Consider the following 15,052-nt stretch of genomic DNA (forward strand, 5'->3'; position numbering starts at 1 on the left):
TTAGGAGTTAGTTGAAAGAAATTAGTTGAAAGTAACTGGAAGTTCAAACAGCCACATGGTAATTTTGGCTTCTTTATGCCACCAGGTAATCTTGCAAAAAAAAAGAAAAAGAGGGTTGCCATGTTAGTTGGGGTTTTAACCTTATGATACACTTGTTTCACAAATAAGAGCAGGGAAGAGTATGGAAGGAAAACTGAAGATTCTCTGAGGGGTATTGTTACGTTGCCAAATATAGTGATAAAAGAAACAAGAGCTTAGACCTGTCTAAATTTGGTCACTCTCTCAGGGAAGAAACATAGTTGGTCAAGGCAGTAGCCAAAACAAAAATAAAAGAATAGATGCAGAAGTAAAGTCTAAGGCACTTAAATAAGACAATAACTTCCACCTGTATTTCCTTGCTGTCATATGTAACATGTATTTGAACAAATTTCCCATCTCTTTCTGTTGTCTGTGTTAGTACTAAAATGACTGTTTAATTAGCATGATTTGCATAACATCAATGAGAATGTAGCAAAACTTGAAAAATGAACATAATCCAAAGGCCTTGGCCATGAATACAGTAAACAATAGCTGCACTGTTGGGTATGAGTATTTTTGGAAATTTAAATATAAAAGGAATGGAATGTGTGTGGAAACTGAATAGCCAAGAGTGAACTGTAGTGAACATTTGTCTTTTTTGATGATTACACATTCACCCATCCCAGAAGAGTTCCAGATGTTACCTTCAACTACAGAAGCCAAAAGAATAGGCACATGACCCAATCTTGGCCAACTGGGCACTCTCTCCAAGGACTCTGAACCCTGAGCTAATCTTGCAAGGAACAAGAAAAAATGACAGGAAGGATTCATTATATCATCCTGACCAGGCTGCTCCCACTATCAAGCAGACTCTTTGCTTCCTCTTCCTGTACTTTCCACCACTAGTATGTCCTGGTTCCTGCCCACCAGTTCTGAGAGCCACTGGATATCCTTCCAATAAACTCCCTTTTTCTCAAGGTATTCAGATGGTTTCTGCTGTTGGCAATATAAGGTCCTGATACAATCAGGAACATGAAGAGAAATGGGAAAAAGAACAAATACAGAAAACCTCTTAAAATGTTTTTACTAGAAACCTATCTTTCAAAGAACCTACGTTTGATACTGGATATTTTTATGGGCTGCAGGTTTGTCCCCTCCCTAAATTCATTTGTTGAAACTCTAATCCCCCAAAAAACAGCATTTCTAAATTACCTGCCTATGGGAGGTAATTAGGTCATTAGGGTGGAGGCCCCATGATGAAATTAGTGTAAGAGGAAGACACCTAGCCCTCTCTCTACCATGTGAGGATACAATGAGAAGACATTCTCTATAAACCAGGAAGAGGGTTTTTCATTGAAATCCAACCTTGCTGGCACGCTTGTTGTGATCACAGAGGCCAAGAGAGATGAAAAACTAGGACTGTCCCAGCTTTGGTTATGTACCTATCCTTAGCCAATCACTCTGCTATGGAAGAAGGATGATTTATATTTGGACCTTATGATGGACTGGAGACAGGAACTTCCCAAGAAAAAGAAGTGCTAGGCCAGCAGAAATAGCGCTCCAAAAGAAATATCTTATAGATATATATCTATATGTATTTATATTATATATAAATGTAGTATCTTAAAGATACCTACATATAGAAGATGTACTGTAATATTTTTCCTAGTCATATGACACAAAGATCTGGAAGAACTATCCAAATTTGAGGGAGAGGGCTTTGAAGGGTGGAGAAAAGAAAAACTAATTTTGTTACAACTTAGGAAGAACTGGGAGGGTATGAGGAGGAAGGCAGGGAGTGAAAAAAAAATTCATTTCAACAACCACTTTAGAAGGAATACTTTAAGCCATGGGATTTGTATATGTACGTAAGTGTGTACACACACACACACACACACACACACACACAATCTCCCCCCATATTAATGTAAACACTTCAGATAAATTGAAGCACAATTTGCTATTTCCAATGAAACGTTTTTGAGTAGTAAAAAAGTGTTAAGACTTTTAGAAATATCAAATCATTTACTCAATAACAACACTTAGCAGATAACAGGAACATACTGCACATATTCATTTCCCATTTAGCCTGAATAAAGTAGTTTTGCTACACAATGCTTTCCTAAGATAAGTTGTTCCATGGCCAGAGAAAATAGCATTTTAAATGGTCTATCTTTCTAAAAATTGAAGCGATTTTCTAAACAGGTATTTAGAAAGGAAGTGGGAACAATTAAGCTTAATTGCTATGAAAACAAAAACTAACACCACAATTATAGAACATTTAAATAGGAAAATTATGAAACTATATATAAAAAACTTACACATATATACATTGTATCAAAATACCTTCTATTTTGGTAACTAGAATTTTGAGATTAAAAACAAAGTAGTTCAAGCATTTCTAAATATAAAAATTTCAGATTTATATTTATTAAAAACAAAATAATATCAGTTCTGTTGGAGTAACCATATATACACCAAGACAAATATTGCAACTAGAAACAGAAATAGTGAACAATTCAAATTTCTTAATATTTTAATGGCTTAAGTAACTTACTTTTTTTTCAGTCCTTTTTTGCTAAAATAGGTTTATTTAATTTTAAACTCAGATCAGTGCAGTTTGTCTTTTTTGGTGGGGTTTTTTTTTGTTTGTTTGTTTTTGTTTTGCTTTTTTTAAAAGACAAAATACTCATTTAAAATTGTAGGTATTAGGTTTGCACCAACTAAAAAATAACATTTACATTTGTTTAATGTAACAATTTTAAAAACATACAAATTCAGTATGTAGTAGAAAATATGTAAAAAAAACAAACCAAAAACCGCATAAGGAACTATACTCCATAAAAAAATATAAATGCACCCTTCTACTGATTATAAGACTACTGAAAACTAAATATTCTGATTTAAAAGTAGCTTCTATAAAATGTCAAAGTAGTAGGCATTGTTTGCTTTCCTCATTTAATGAATAAATAAGAAGTATTTCCATTTCAGTTAAACAGTACTACTAGTACTTCTTAGCAAAAAGGTAGTATTATAGATAGCAAGGTAAGCATTGCCCTGTATTCAAGTTTTTATGTTTGATCTCCATTAAAATGTTTTCTATAATTTATAAGGACAACACATACAAAAGTAAAAAGATGAGGTAAACATCTTACACTTTTAAGAAATTACTTGAAACTTAATACTCAGATATTCTCAATGCCTAAGCTCTAGAATGATGGTTATGAAGGTCCTCCTTTAAAAAACAACAACAAAAGATGGTCCTCCATAATGTCGATGATATGATACATATCTGAACCACATAACGAACAGCAGGTTTCTTGGTCTTCTGAGTAGGCAAATGATGTTCTTCCCTGTGATTACAAAGCAATCATGACTAGGTTTTGCCAAAAATATTGCTTCGGTGTAGGTTTACATGAGGCACCATGCTACAGTAAAAGCAGCTACAATGCCATTCAAAATTGCCATGCTATAGCCCATGTGGAAAGAGTGTCCAGTCAGTTTCCTAGGGGGAAAAAAAAACGAAAAAAGGAAAATGTAATTTGGAATAACAGAAACACCATCAGTTTTCACTGAAAATGCTTACAACGTAAAAATGTTTCCCTAATATTTTACACATTAATACACGTTAAAAAATAATATTAGACATTTGTAGGATTAATAAATAGAGTGACCTTAAGTTCTCTGCCAAAACTGTCCTATTTATCAAATACAGTTTTTCAGTGTCATTACTTAGAGCAAAATGTTTTTAATCCCTTATACTTCTTTACTGTGCCTCATAGTCACTGAGTGTATCATAACCTAATTCTAGGTTTAAATCTTGTTACATTACAAACATACTCTTTCATTAATTAGCACTGTTTCCCTGTTTTCTTGTTTAGAACCAAAAATACATATTATTTCAGGTATCTGTCCTGTTTGTTCCATCTTTGGATTACGTGAAGAAACTCTACTCTTTACAAGCACTAAAAACAGCACTTTCCATATGTGAGTCATAAATCAGATTATGTCTTTTATAGACATTTCAGTTCTCAATAGGTTACTTAATTGAAGTGGCCTTCAATGAGTTCCTAAGTATCAGGAAAGGCACGTCTCATGTTTTACGACTACTCAGTGCCAGCTTGCTTATGTGCACAGATTTCCCCTGACATTTGATTCCTCTATTTTACAGTAATTTTACATTTTCTTTAAGATTTCTTCCATTAACTATTGCAATAATACTCTTTGCTTATCCTCATAAAGATGAGACATGATAAAAAGAATAGAAGCTAATGTCCAATTAGTGTCAGAGGCAGAAGATCTTTTCCTCAGTGGAGCAATCCAAATCGAGGACATATAGGGAGGTGCACTAGCAGGAATAAGAGCCCAAAATCATTAGTAGTAGGAGCTCTGGACTGAGGGTCACCATGTCTATTTCCTCACCTCCTTTCCTAAGAACAGGTCAAAGACAGAGAGGTACTTGGATCTGAAGTAACATTTGAAGGATTCTAGTCTTACAAGATCTGTTGTAGGGAGCAAAGAAGATACGCTCTTCAAAGAACATCACCTTTGCATTCATCTAAGACTACTGAAGGCCCTGATACTTCCTGATAGCTGCTGTTATTATCATTACACTTTCCACTCAACTTACTCACCTTGGAACTAGTTTAAGATACTTCTTATGGACATTAAGGGTTAATCTACTTAGCTGCACTAAACTACTACATGGTAAAATCAAATAGATATTCTAGATGCTTTACTTCTTAAAAATATTCCTTCAAATACATACTGATTAGTGAACAGAAAGCTAATCATAAAATTAAACTATCAGCATTGTCATTCATTATTTAAAGAATATTAATGACCCATGAACATTTAAATTCGTACTAACAAAATAAAGTTAATCATGGAACAGAATTTCAGGAGTTAATTGTTCTCTTTCACTAGTTTTTGACCCTGCACTCCCATAAAAATAGGAAAACCTCTGAAGTAGTTTACCAAACTTTAGGAAATTATAAAACAATGTTGGTATAACTGAATTTTACTGAGCTATACATGCTCGAATGTTCAGTGACCCTTACAGAACAGGCAAAGCAAGGAATTTTAATGGCAATGAAGAAATGCTCCAGAGCAGATTCTCAGTCTTTCTACCATCTCAAACGCACCATATCCCTCCCCACTAGAAACATAGTAGCAATTGTCACGCATGTACTGCTAGGCAATAGACTTAAAATCTTTGAGTAATCACTTGCTTTAAAACTCCTTTTCAAAATACTCACCATGATTTTCTTCTCTCCGAAAAGAAAGACAACCCCTGCCCGCCGGTTTCCTCTCCTATGACTTACTTGTGAAGTCCTGTAAAAAACTGACGGTATCTTGGTTGCCCTTTGTCAACATCCTTCATCTCTTGTAAAGGGCAAGTTTTGAATTGAAAAATTGGGTCTAAGTATGGTGCCTATTTTATTCAATCTCTCTCTATATATGCATGTTACTTTTAAAATTAAAGTATACACACACACAGTGAAGTGCAAATGCCTGACATGCATACAGATCAATGAATCTTTATCATGTTACACCTTCATGTACCAACCACCCAGATCAAATGCAAAACATTTCCAGTACCACAGAAAGCTTCTTTGTTCCTCTTCCTTCCCCCAAATCCTGAGATAACCGCTATAACCATGTTACCACGATGCCTGGTTTCACCTGTTCATTTTACATGCCCTCATATAGTATGTCTTCTTCTGTGTCTGGATTCTTTCCCTCAATATTGTGTCTGTGAGATTCATCCATGTTGTTGTATGTAGCATTAGCATGTGTTCTTTTGTACTGCAGTTTAGTACCCCGCTGTATAAAAATAACAAAATGTATCCATTCTACTACAGAGCATTTGGATTGTTTCCAATATGAGGCTTCTATACATAGGGATACTATGAACATGATGCTACACATCTCTGGTGGGTGTGAGACATCTGCACTCATTTCTCATGGGTATATATCCTAGGAATGGAATTGCTAGGTTATAAGGGAGATGTAAATTTGGCTTTAGTAAAAACATCAAACATTTTCTCAAAGTAGATGACTACTGTACACTTCTACCAGCAATATCTGAGAGTTTCAGTAGCTCCACACTGCCACCAACATTTAGCATCATCAGTGTTTCACACTTTAGTGGGTCTACAGATTATATTGTTGAGGTTTGAATATTTATTTTTCTGATGACAAACATACTTACTGCTCATTCAAATATCCTCTTTTTTGAAGTTCCTGTTTATCTTTTTGCTCATTTTTCTATTGGTTTATGGAGTCCTTTCTCAATAATATGTGTCATAAATATCTTCTCCTGTTTATGGCTTGTCCTTTCACTCTTTAATAAGATCCACTGATGAACAAGTTCTTAATTTAAATACAGTCCTTTTTTTTTTTTAAATGACTAGTATTTTTTGTGGCCTTTTTGATAAATCTTTGACTACGGTTATGAAAATAATCCATTTTTAGGGAAGTTGTATTGTTCTTCCTTTGACATTTTGGTCTATAATTCAACTCAAATTAATTTTTTATGTGGTATAAGGTAGTGGTGAATGCTCATGTTATACCTTATGGAAGTCCAATTGTTTCAGCACAATTTACTGAAAAGACCATCTTTTCCCCTCTCATTAAATTCCCATGGTACCTTTGTCTTAAGTCACATAAGCATCTATGTGTGGGTGTTTTTAAGCTTTCTATTCTATTCTTTGGGTCTGTTTGTTTATCCCTGATAAAATCAACAACTTTCCTATATAGCAGGATTAGTGAATTAAAAAAAAATATGCTATACACCTAAAACTAATATAACACTGTATGTTAAACTAACTGGAATTAAAATAAAAACTTACAAAGCTAAAAAATATTTAATGCTAAAATATCCTTATATTGAAGACTACAAAAACTCAGAAGCACAACTAACAATAATGTGGAAGACTCATATGAAGATAAAAATAAAACTTTACTGAAGAAGATCTAAATAAATAAAAGACATCCCGTGTTCATGGAATTGAAAACAACATTTTGAAAATGGCAATACTCCCTAAATTGATCTATAAGGTCAATGCAATTCCTCAATTTTCCTTTCCAACTGCCTTTTTCTGCAGATACGGAACAAGTTGATCCCAAAATTTGTATGGCAATAAGAGACCCCAAATTGTCAAAACAATACTGAAAAAGAACAATGCTGGAGAACTCACACTTCCCAATTTCAAAACTTGTTACAGTAATCAAAAGGCATGATACTGGCATAAGGATAAACATATAGACAAATGGAATAGAATTAACAGTCCAGAAATAAACCATAGATCTATATAGACAGTTAAATTTCAACAAGGGTATCAAGATCACTTAAGAGGGAAAGAATAGTCTGTTTAACAAATGGTGCTGGGACAAATGGATGCAAAAGAATGAATTTGATCCTTTAACTCATACACTATACAAAAATTACCTCAAAATGGACCAGATCTACATGAAATAATTAAAACTCTTAAGAGGAAGGAAAGATATAAATTTTTTCAACCTTGAATTATGCAATGGTTTCTTAGATAAGAAACTCAAGAAAAAATAAACTGAACTTCATCATATTAAAACCTTCTCTGTTTCAAAGGACACTATCAAGAAAGTGAAAAGACAATCCAAGGAAAAGAAGAAAATATCTGCAAATCATGTTTTGTTTTTTGAGAGAAAGAGAGCAAGCAAGCAGGGGAGGGGCCGAAGGGAGGGAGAGGGAGAGGGAGAGGGAATCTCAGGCAGGTTCCATGCCCAGCATGGAGCCCAATGTGGGGCTCAATCTCATGACCATGAGATCGTGACCTGAGCCAGAATCAAGAGTCGGATGCTTAACAAACTAATACACCCAGGTGCCCCTTGCAAATCATATACCTACTAAGGATCTACTATCTAAGATATAAATAAATTCTTAGGACTCAAAAAGAAAAAAGGTCAAATACTCCAATTTTAAAAAGGGCAAAGCATTTGAATAGACAGTTCTGCAAAGAAGATATACATTGGCCAACAAGCACATGAAAGGATGCTAGACATCATTACTCACTATAGAAATGCAAATCAAAACCACAATGAGTGAATACTTCATACCTACAAAGATGGTTATAACACAAAAAAAGAAAAGAAAGAAAACAACAAGTATTGGTGAAGATGGAGAAGTGAGAAATCTGACTCATTGCTGGTACAAACATAAAGTGATATAGCTACTATACAAGAGTTTGATAGTTCTTCAAAGAGTTGAGTGACTATATGATCCAGCAATTCTATTCCAGGTGTATACTCAAGAGCTGAAAACATGTTTTTACACAAAAACTTGCACCTGAAGGTTCACAGAAGCATTATTCATAAGAGCTAAAAAGTAGAAGCTAAGCAAATGTCCATCAACCGATAAACAAAATGTGGCATATTCATACAATGGAATATAATACAGCCATAAAAAGGAAAGTACTGATACATGCTATAGCATGGATGGACTTTAAAACCAGTATGCTAAGTAAAAGAAGTCAGACATTAAAGACCACATTCTAGGACTTGTATGATTCTATTCACATGAAATGCCCAGATAGACAAATCTACAAACAAAAACTAGCCTAGGAGTTTCCAGGGTCTGGAGGAGGGGATAATAGAAGAGTAACTGATCATAAGTATGGGGTTTTCATTTTGGAGTGACGGAAATATTCTGGAATTGGAGAGTGATAATGATTGTATATGATAGAGAATAGACTAAACATCACTGAGTTACACACTTTAAAATGGTGAGTTTTATGTTATGTGAATCACACTACAATGAAAAATAAAACTTTATGGGGTGCTTGGGTGGCTCAGTTGGGTAAGCATCCAACTTCTGCTCAGGTCATGATCTCACAGTTCGTGAGTTCAAGCCCCATGTCAGTCTCTGTGCTGACAGCTCAGAGCCTGGAGCATGCTTTGGATTCTGTGTCTCCCTCTCTTTCTCTACCCGCCCCCCCCCCACCCCCCCGCTCATGCTCTGTCTCTGTCTTTCAAAAATCAATAAACATTAAAAAAATTAAAAAAAAATAAAACTTTATTCAAAGACATTAAAGAGTATCTGAGTAAAGAGAAATATCTACCCATAATCTAGGAATACTCAACACTGTAAAGATATCAATTACTTTGAAAAGAAACCATGAATTCAATGCAATCTCAGTAGTAGCTCAACGAAATTACTTTGGTGGGAAACTGACACTTTGATACTAAGCTCACCTGATACAGTAAAGGTGCAAAAGGAGCAAAGAAAAATTCTGAGAAATCAGAAAAGTTGTAACATAAAAACAAAGTAGTTTAAAAAAAGAAGGAAACAGAATCAGAAATAAAAAGACACTGGAAAAGACTTCAGCATCCCAAACCAGATCTGTTTATAAGAGTAAGTATACGGGGGCTGGGGGAAGAGGTGACTAAATATATGCATGGAGATTTTACATTTTACCAATAGGCATTTTTAAGAACTTAGATGGAACAAAACTGACAATTATTTCAAGTTTCTTCTTGCTTATTCCTAATCACGGATTTTCATTTACCAGTGTAGAGAAATCAAGACTCAGTTTATTATCACTTTAAAAGAGCTGTCATTATATTTACATTTACATGGAATAAAAAGAATTGGTGATTTTAGGCAGTTTCCTTTCAGTTCTTTGGTTTTATTGTGTAATTCCCACAAGTTTTCTGAATATTAAGAAAAAAATAATAAGACTAATGTCATGTTTTTAGATTAAAAGGGGGAGGGGCGCCTGGGTGGCGCAGTCGGTTAAGCGTCCGACTTCAGCCAGGTCACGATCTCGCGGTCCGTGAGTTCGAGCCCCGCGTCAGGCTCTGGGCTGATGGCTCGGAGCCTGGAGCCTGTTTCCGATTCTGTGTCTCCCTCTCTCTCTGCCCCTCCCCCGTTCATGCTTTGTCTCTCTCTGTCCCAAAAAAAAAAAATAAATTAAAAAAAAAAAAAAAAAAAAAAAAAAAGGGGGAAATGCCTGCAATTCCAGTGTTTGTAGGTTCTCGATAGGCTCACTCTCAGTGTGAGGCTCAAGCAGTACTTGAAGTCTATGACAAATTCTTAATTTTAATTTGCCTGGATATGTAAGACAAGGCACTTACTGGTCTTGAGCAGAATAAAAATAAAAACCCTACTGGTCCAAAGCATCTATTATGTGCTGTTTCATTCAGTTTTATCATGAAGTCTACCAAGGATCCCAAAATGTTTTTTACTGTTCTAAGTCATTCATGACCTTTTATTTTCATAATCTGAAGCAATCACACACTGGTAGGCAAATAGTAATAAAACATAGGGGTGGGGGCAGGGGCCTTGAGAAGGTTGGGTAGAGTATATACAATTTTTGCTCATTAGTTCTTCTATGATTTCATGAAGAGAAAGGTAAGGAAAAGAAAAAGATCACATTTCAGAAGAATGATAAGCCTGATGAAGGGTAGCACTTTCCGGGGGCACCCAGCTGACCCAGTAGCTGGAATAGGTGACTCTTGATCTCAGGGATGGGAGTTCGAGCCCCACAATGGGTGTAGAGATTACTTAAAAATTAAAAACAATTTTTAGGAAGGCGTAGCCCTTTCCTCTATTGTGTATTTTAGAACAATAAGGCATAATAACTATGGTTTTAAAATCCTATATAATAAAGTATATTATGGGAAACTTGATCAGATATAAAATAAAAAAGTTTCTATCCAGAATAAGTAAAACGTCAGCATTAGTTAATATTAATACTGTCAAACCCATAAAAGTGGGTGTCAAGCTGATTTGATTTTGTCATGTCATATGGATTTCTAATTTGGACGATACTACTGAATAGGTGGAAAACACACATACACCCACACTACACACACAGAAAACAAATCCTATCGTCTCACAGTACGATATAATGGAAATGTCTAACTCTGAAAACCTTCCATTTTATTTCAGTATTCACAAGATCTCTGTAATAGGCTTAAAGAACTTTTGAAAACGACAGGACTGCTTTTTAGAGATCTGCTACAATTATTATTTCAATTATGAATGTGAAAATGAATTCAAGGTGAAATTCCTTCCAAGCTACTCATATTCTCTCCATATACCTATAACATACTATACCAGATTAATTTTCCTAAAATACCCTCTTGTTCAAAATGCTTTTGTGTCAACTGTATATAAAATATTTGAGTAGAGCAAACAATACAGTTAACAAGGTCAAGTTTTCTTAACAATGTAAATTTTGACCCAAGCTTTTAGTGTGGCAATGGACCAACAGACAAAAGAGGTACCACTGTAAAGGACAAAGGACAGAACCAGGAGAAGTGAACTCACACTTAAGATTTCCTATTTATCAGGTGAAGGGCTGGACCAGATTAACTTAAGGTCCCTTCCAGTTCTAAATTTCTGTAACTATTAAAAGTAGCAGGGACAAGGTAAAAATACTTGAAGGAGATTACATAGGTTTTTTTTTCTACCTATTAAAATAGGTTAGTGATCAACATTACCTGTACTTCAACTAAAACAATGATGTAGGGAGTAGAACTACATAAATATTTTAATTCCAAAGAGTCAATCAAGGAGACCCAAAATATAATGAAAATTAACAGATGACATCTCTAACATAAGAATTCAAAATAATTTTAAAATTTAAAAATAAGTAGAAAATAGAACTTATTGACAAAACCAGAATGTTTCTTAAAGGAAATGTTAGAATTACTACATGTGCTAAAAGGCAACCAACAGAATGAAAGAAGATATTTGCAAACAACATATCCGTAAAGGGTTAGTATCCAAAATCTATAAAGAACTTATGAAACTCAACATCCCAAAAACAAATAATCCAGTGAAGAAATGGGAAAAACATATGAATAGACACTTCTCCAAAGAAGACATCCAGATGGCCAACTGACACATGAAAAAATACCCAACCTCACTCATCGTCAGAGAAATACAAATCATAACCACAATGAAATACCACCTCACACCTGTGAGAATGACTAATATTAACAACTCAGGCAACAACAGATGTTGGCGAGAATGCGGAGAAAGAGGATCTCTTTTGCATTCTTGGTGGGAATGCAAGCTGGTACAGCCACTCTGGAAAACAGTATGGAGGTTCCTCAAAAAACTAAAAATAGAACTACCCTACGACCCAGCAATTGCACTACTAGGTATTTATCCAAGGGATTCAGGTGTGCTGTTTCGAAGGGGCACATGCACCCCAATGTTTATAGCAGCACTATCAACAATAGCCAAAGCATGGAAAGAGCCCAAATGTCTATCAACAGATGAATGGATAAAGATGTGGTATATATATATATATACATACAGACAAACACACACACACACACACACACACACACACACACACACACTGGACTATTACTCGACAACCAAAAAAGAATGAAATCTTCCATTTGCAACTACGTGGGTGGAACTAGAGGGTATTATGCTAAGTGAAATTAGTCAGAGAAAGACCAAAATCATATGACTTCACTCATATGAGGACACAGAACAGATGAACACAAGGGAAGGGAAGAAAAAATAATATAAAAATAGGGAGGGGGACAAAATATAAGAGACTCTTAAATATGGAGAACAAATAGAAGATTACTGGAGGGGTTGTGGGAGTGGGGATGGGCTAAATGGGTAAAGGGCATTAAAGAATCTACTCCTGAAATCACTGTTGCACTATATGCTAACTAACTTGGATGTAAATTAAAAAAAAAAAAGAATTACTAAATGTGTATTTTATTATGTTGGGATAAAGTTCTACTGCAACAAATTTCTAAAATCAAAATGGAAATGAGAAATACTATTCAGTAACAATAAAAGATATTAGAAAAATATGGTTATAAAGGTAAATTTATTATAATGGAACTATTTCCATATCCTAAAAGATTAACTATAAAAAAGATACTATTTGGTTCTGGTTCTAAAGAATTCCTCTCCAATAATAAAGAATCCTGCAAGAACGTACTTACTTGGTTCCTGTTAGTGTTTAAGCATTGGAGCTCTGTACTTAGATGCATTTGAATGCCAGCTGGGTCATTTAGAAGGGGTATGAAGGTAGAAAAATTGACCTAACACTCAATTCTCCAAAATGGAAACAAAAATAGAATCTTCCCTTATACAGCTAAGAATCAGTTGTCTGGCACATAGCAAATAATCAATAAATGTTAGCCACTATAGACTAGAGAAAAGAAAGCTAGCTGCAGATGAGATTTAAAAAAATTCTTTACATTCCATTTCATTCTCTCTTCTTCTAAGCAAAACACCTACAACTAGACCCATCCCAAAGCCAAAACAAACAAAAAATAAGATTATACAAACAGACCCAGGAGGTAGATAAGAAAGAAACTGAAGAATTATGGGCTTGTATATGTATATGTGCATTTCTGCTTGGTATTATCCTCTTCCTACAAATTCATAATCACTTTCCTTTATAATTCACTAGAGAACTTAGACTTCCAATATTTATATCCAGATTTTGTAGTCTGGAAATGTACTTTCTAGCAGTATATTTATATTGGCGTTTAATAGTAACTTATAAAATGAATAAAGTATAGAAGAATTATATTTTAATTATTTACATTTTATAGGAATGGAATACATATAAAACTTAAGATTCAAATGAACTCAATGATTCTAGCAATTAAAGGAAACCACAAATCCAGGTACTGAATAAGCCATTGCCAAAATTTCAAATAAATTGCCTTTGTTCATTTAAGAGACCAACAGATTCAAAGTAGGTCTATTTTATTTTTTAATTCTTAATTTTTATTTATTTATTTTTTTGAGAGAGCGAGCGAGCGAGCGAGCTGGGTAGGGGTAGAGAAAGAGGGAGACGCAGAATCTGAAGCAGGCTCCAGGCTGCAAGCTGTCAGCACAGAGCCTGACCCGGGGCTCAAACTCATGAACCGTGAGATCGTTGGACACTTGACCAATTGAGCCACCCAGGTGCTCCAAGCAGGTCTTTTTTCTTGTTTTATGTTGTTGATTGTTTTTACTCCAGTGTTGGTTGACTCTGAACTGAATCTCTGTACTACACACCAAACTACTCTCTCTTGAAGTCTTCACGCCTATATCTTCACATCCTATATCATAAATTCCAATATTTATTTTCCCTCATATATATTTCCACATTTAAGAAACACTTTTACAGGGGCGCCTGGGTGACTCAGTCGGGTAAGTATTCAACTTCAGCTCTGGTCATGAACTCACAGTTAGTGAGTTCAAACCCTGCCTCAGGCTCTGTGCTGACAGCTCAAAACTTGGAGCCTGCTTCAGGTTCTGTGTCTGCCCTCTCTCTCTGTTCCTCCCCCACTTGCACTCTTTCTCTCTCTCAAAAATAAAGGTCAAAAAAAATTTTTTTAAAGACACACTTTTATGACACAACTCCTCCCATATGAAACACTAACTTCATTGCTGACTGATTTTGATCTAAGCAGAAAGCTCTCTGTGCTTGCCAGAATACGAAGTTATATCAAGGGCCTACAATAAGAACCAACTGAGGGCACGTGAGCGGCTCAGTCGGATAAGTGCCCAACACCTAATTTTGGCTCAGGTCATGATCTCTCAATTTGTGAGTTCAAGCTTCAGTGTCGGGTTCCATACTGACAGTGCAGAGATCGCTTGGGATTCTCTTTCTCTCTGAAAATACATAAATAAACTGAGAAAAAAAAAAGAAAAGAACCAACTGGCTATTTGTTTCTGTGTCTGACTGGCTCAGTTGGAGACAGGATGAGCTAGTTGGTACTAATCTATTCCCCTTTCACATATCTGAGCCTTTTATTTTTCATTCTATTCCTAGAAAAGAAATCTCCAATTCCCGAAGAATTTTAAGCTATGTGAGCTTTGGTTGGAATAACTGTCAGTTCTTTATCTGGAATCAAAAGTTCTTAGCCAAACCCAAAATCTGAAAGAAACTAAGCAACCAACATTTCAATTACTTGCAAAGCATTTCATGTTTCTTTCAGAAACACAAAGTGATACAACTTCTTTTGTACTCTTTGTCCTAAGAATTACTTATTAGAAATTGCTGGAGAATAA

At 35.1% G+C, this 15,052-nt stretch overlaps 1 protein-coding gene across 3 annotated transcripts in view; it reads right to left on the bottom strand.

Annotated features, from left to right (window-relative positions):
* Positions 1 to 1,959: 1,959 nt before the first annotated feature.
* Positions 1,960 to 15,052, bottom strand: part of ARL6IP6 (ADP ribosylation factor like GTPase 6 interacting protein 6) — a 40,948-nt gene continuing 27,855 nt past the window's right edge. For 2 of the 3 annotated variants that reach the window (XM_058715256.1, XM_058715254.1), the window contains 2 exons: positions 5,277 to 5,352; positions 1,960 to 3,523 (listed from right to left, as the gene is read on the bottom strand). In XM_058715256.1, the coding sequence (XP_058571239.1) occupies positions 3,488 to 3,523; positions 5,277 to 5,352 (112 nt within the window). In that variant the 3' untranslated portion in view covers positions 1,960 to 3,487. The remainder of the gene's footprint in view (positions 3,524 to 5,276; positions 5,353 to 15,052) is intronic. The other variant, XM_058715255.1, reaches the window with a different exon arrangement.

Source organism: Neofelis nebulosa, chromosome 2 (assembly GCF_028018385.1).
Source record: "Neofelis nebulosa isolate mNeoNeb1 chromosome 2, mNeoNeb1.pri, whole genome shotgun sequence".
Taxonomy (NCBI): Eukaryota; Metazoa; Chordata; class Mammalia; order Carnivora; family Felidae; genus Neofelis; species Neofelis nebulosa.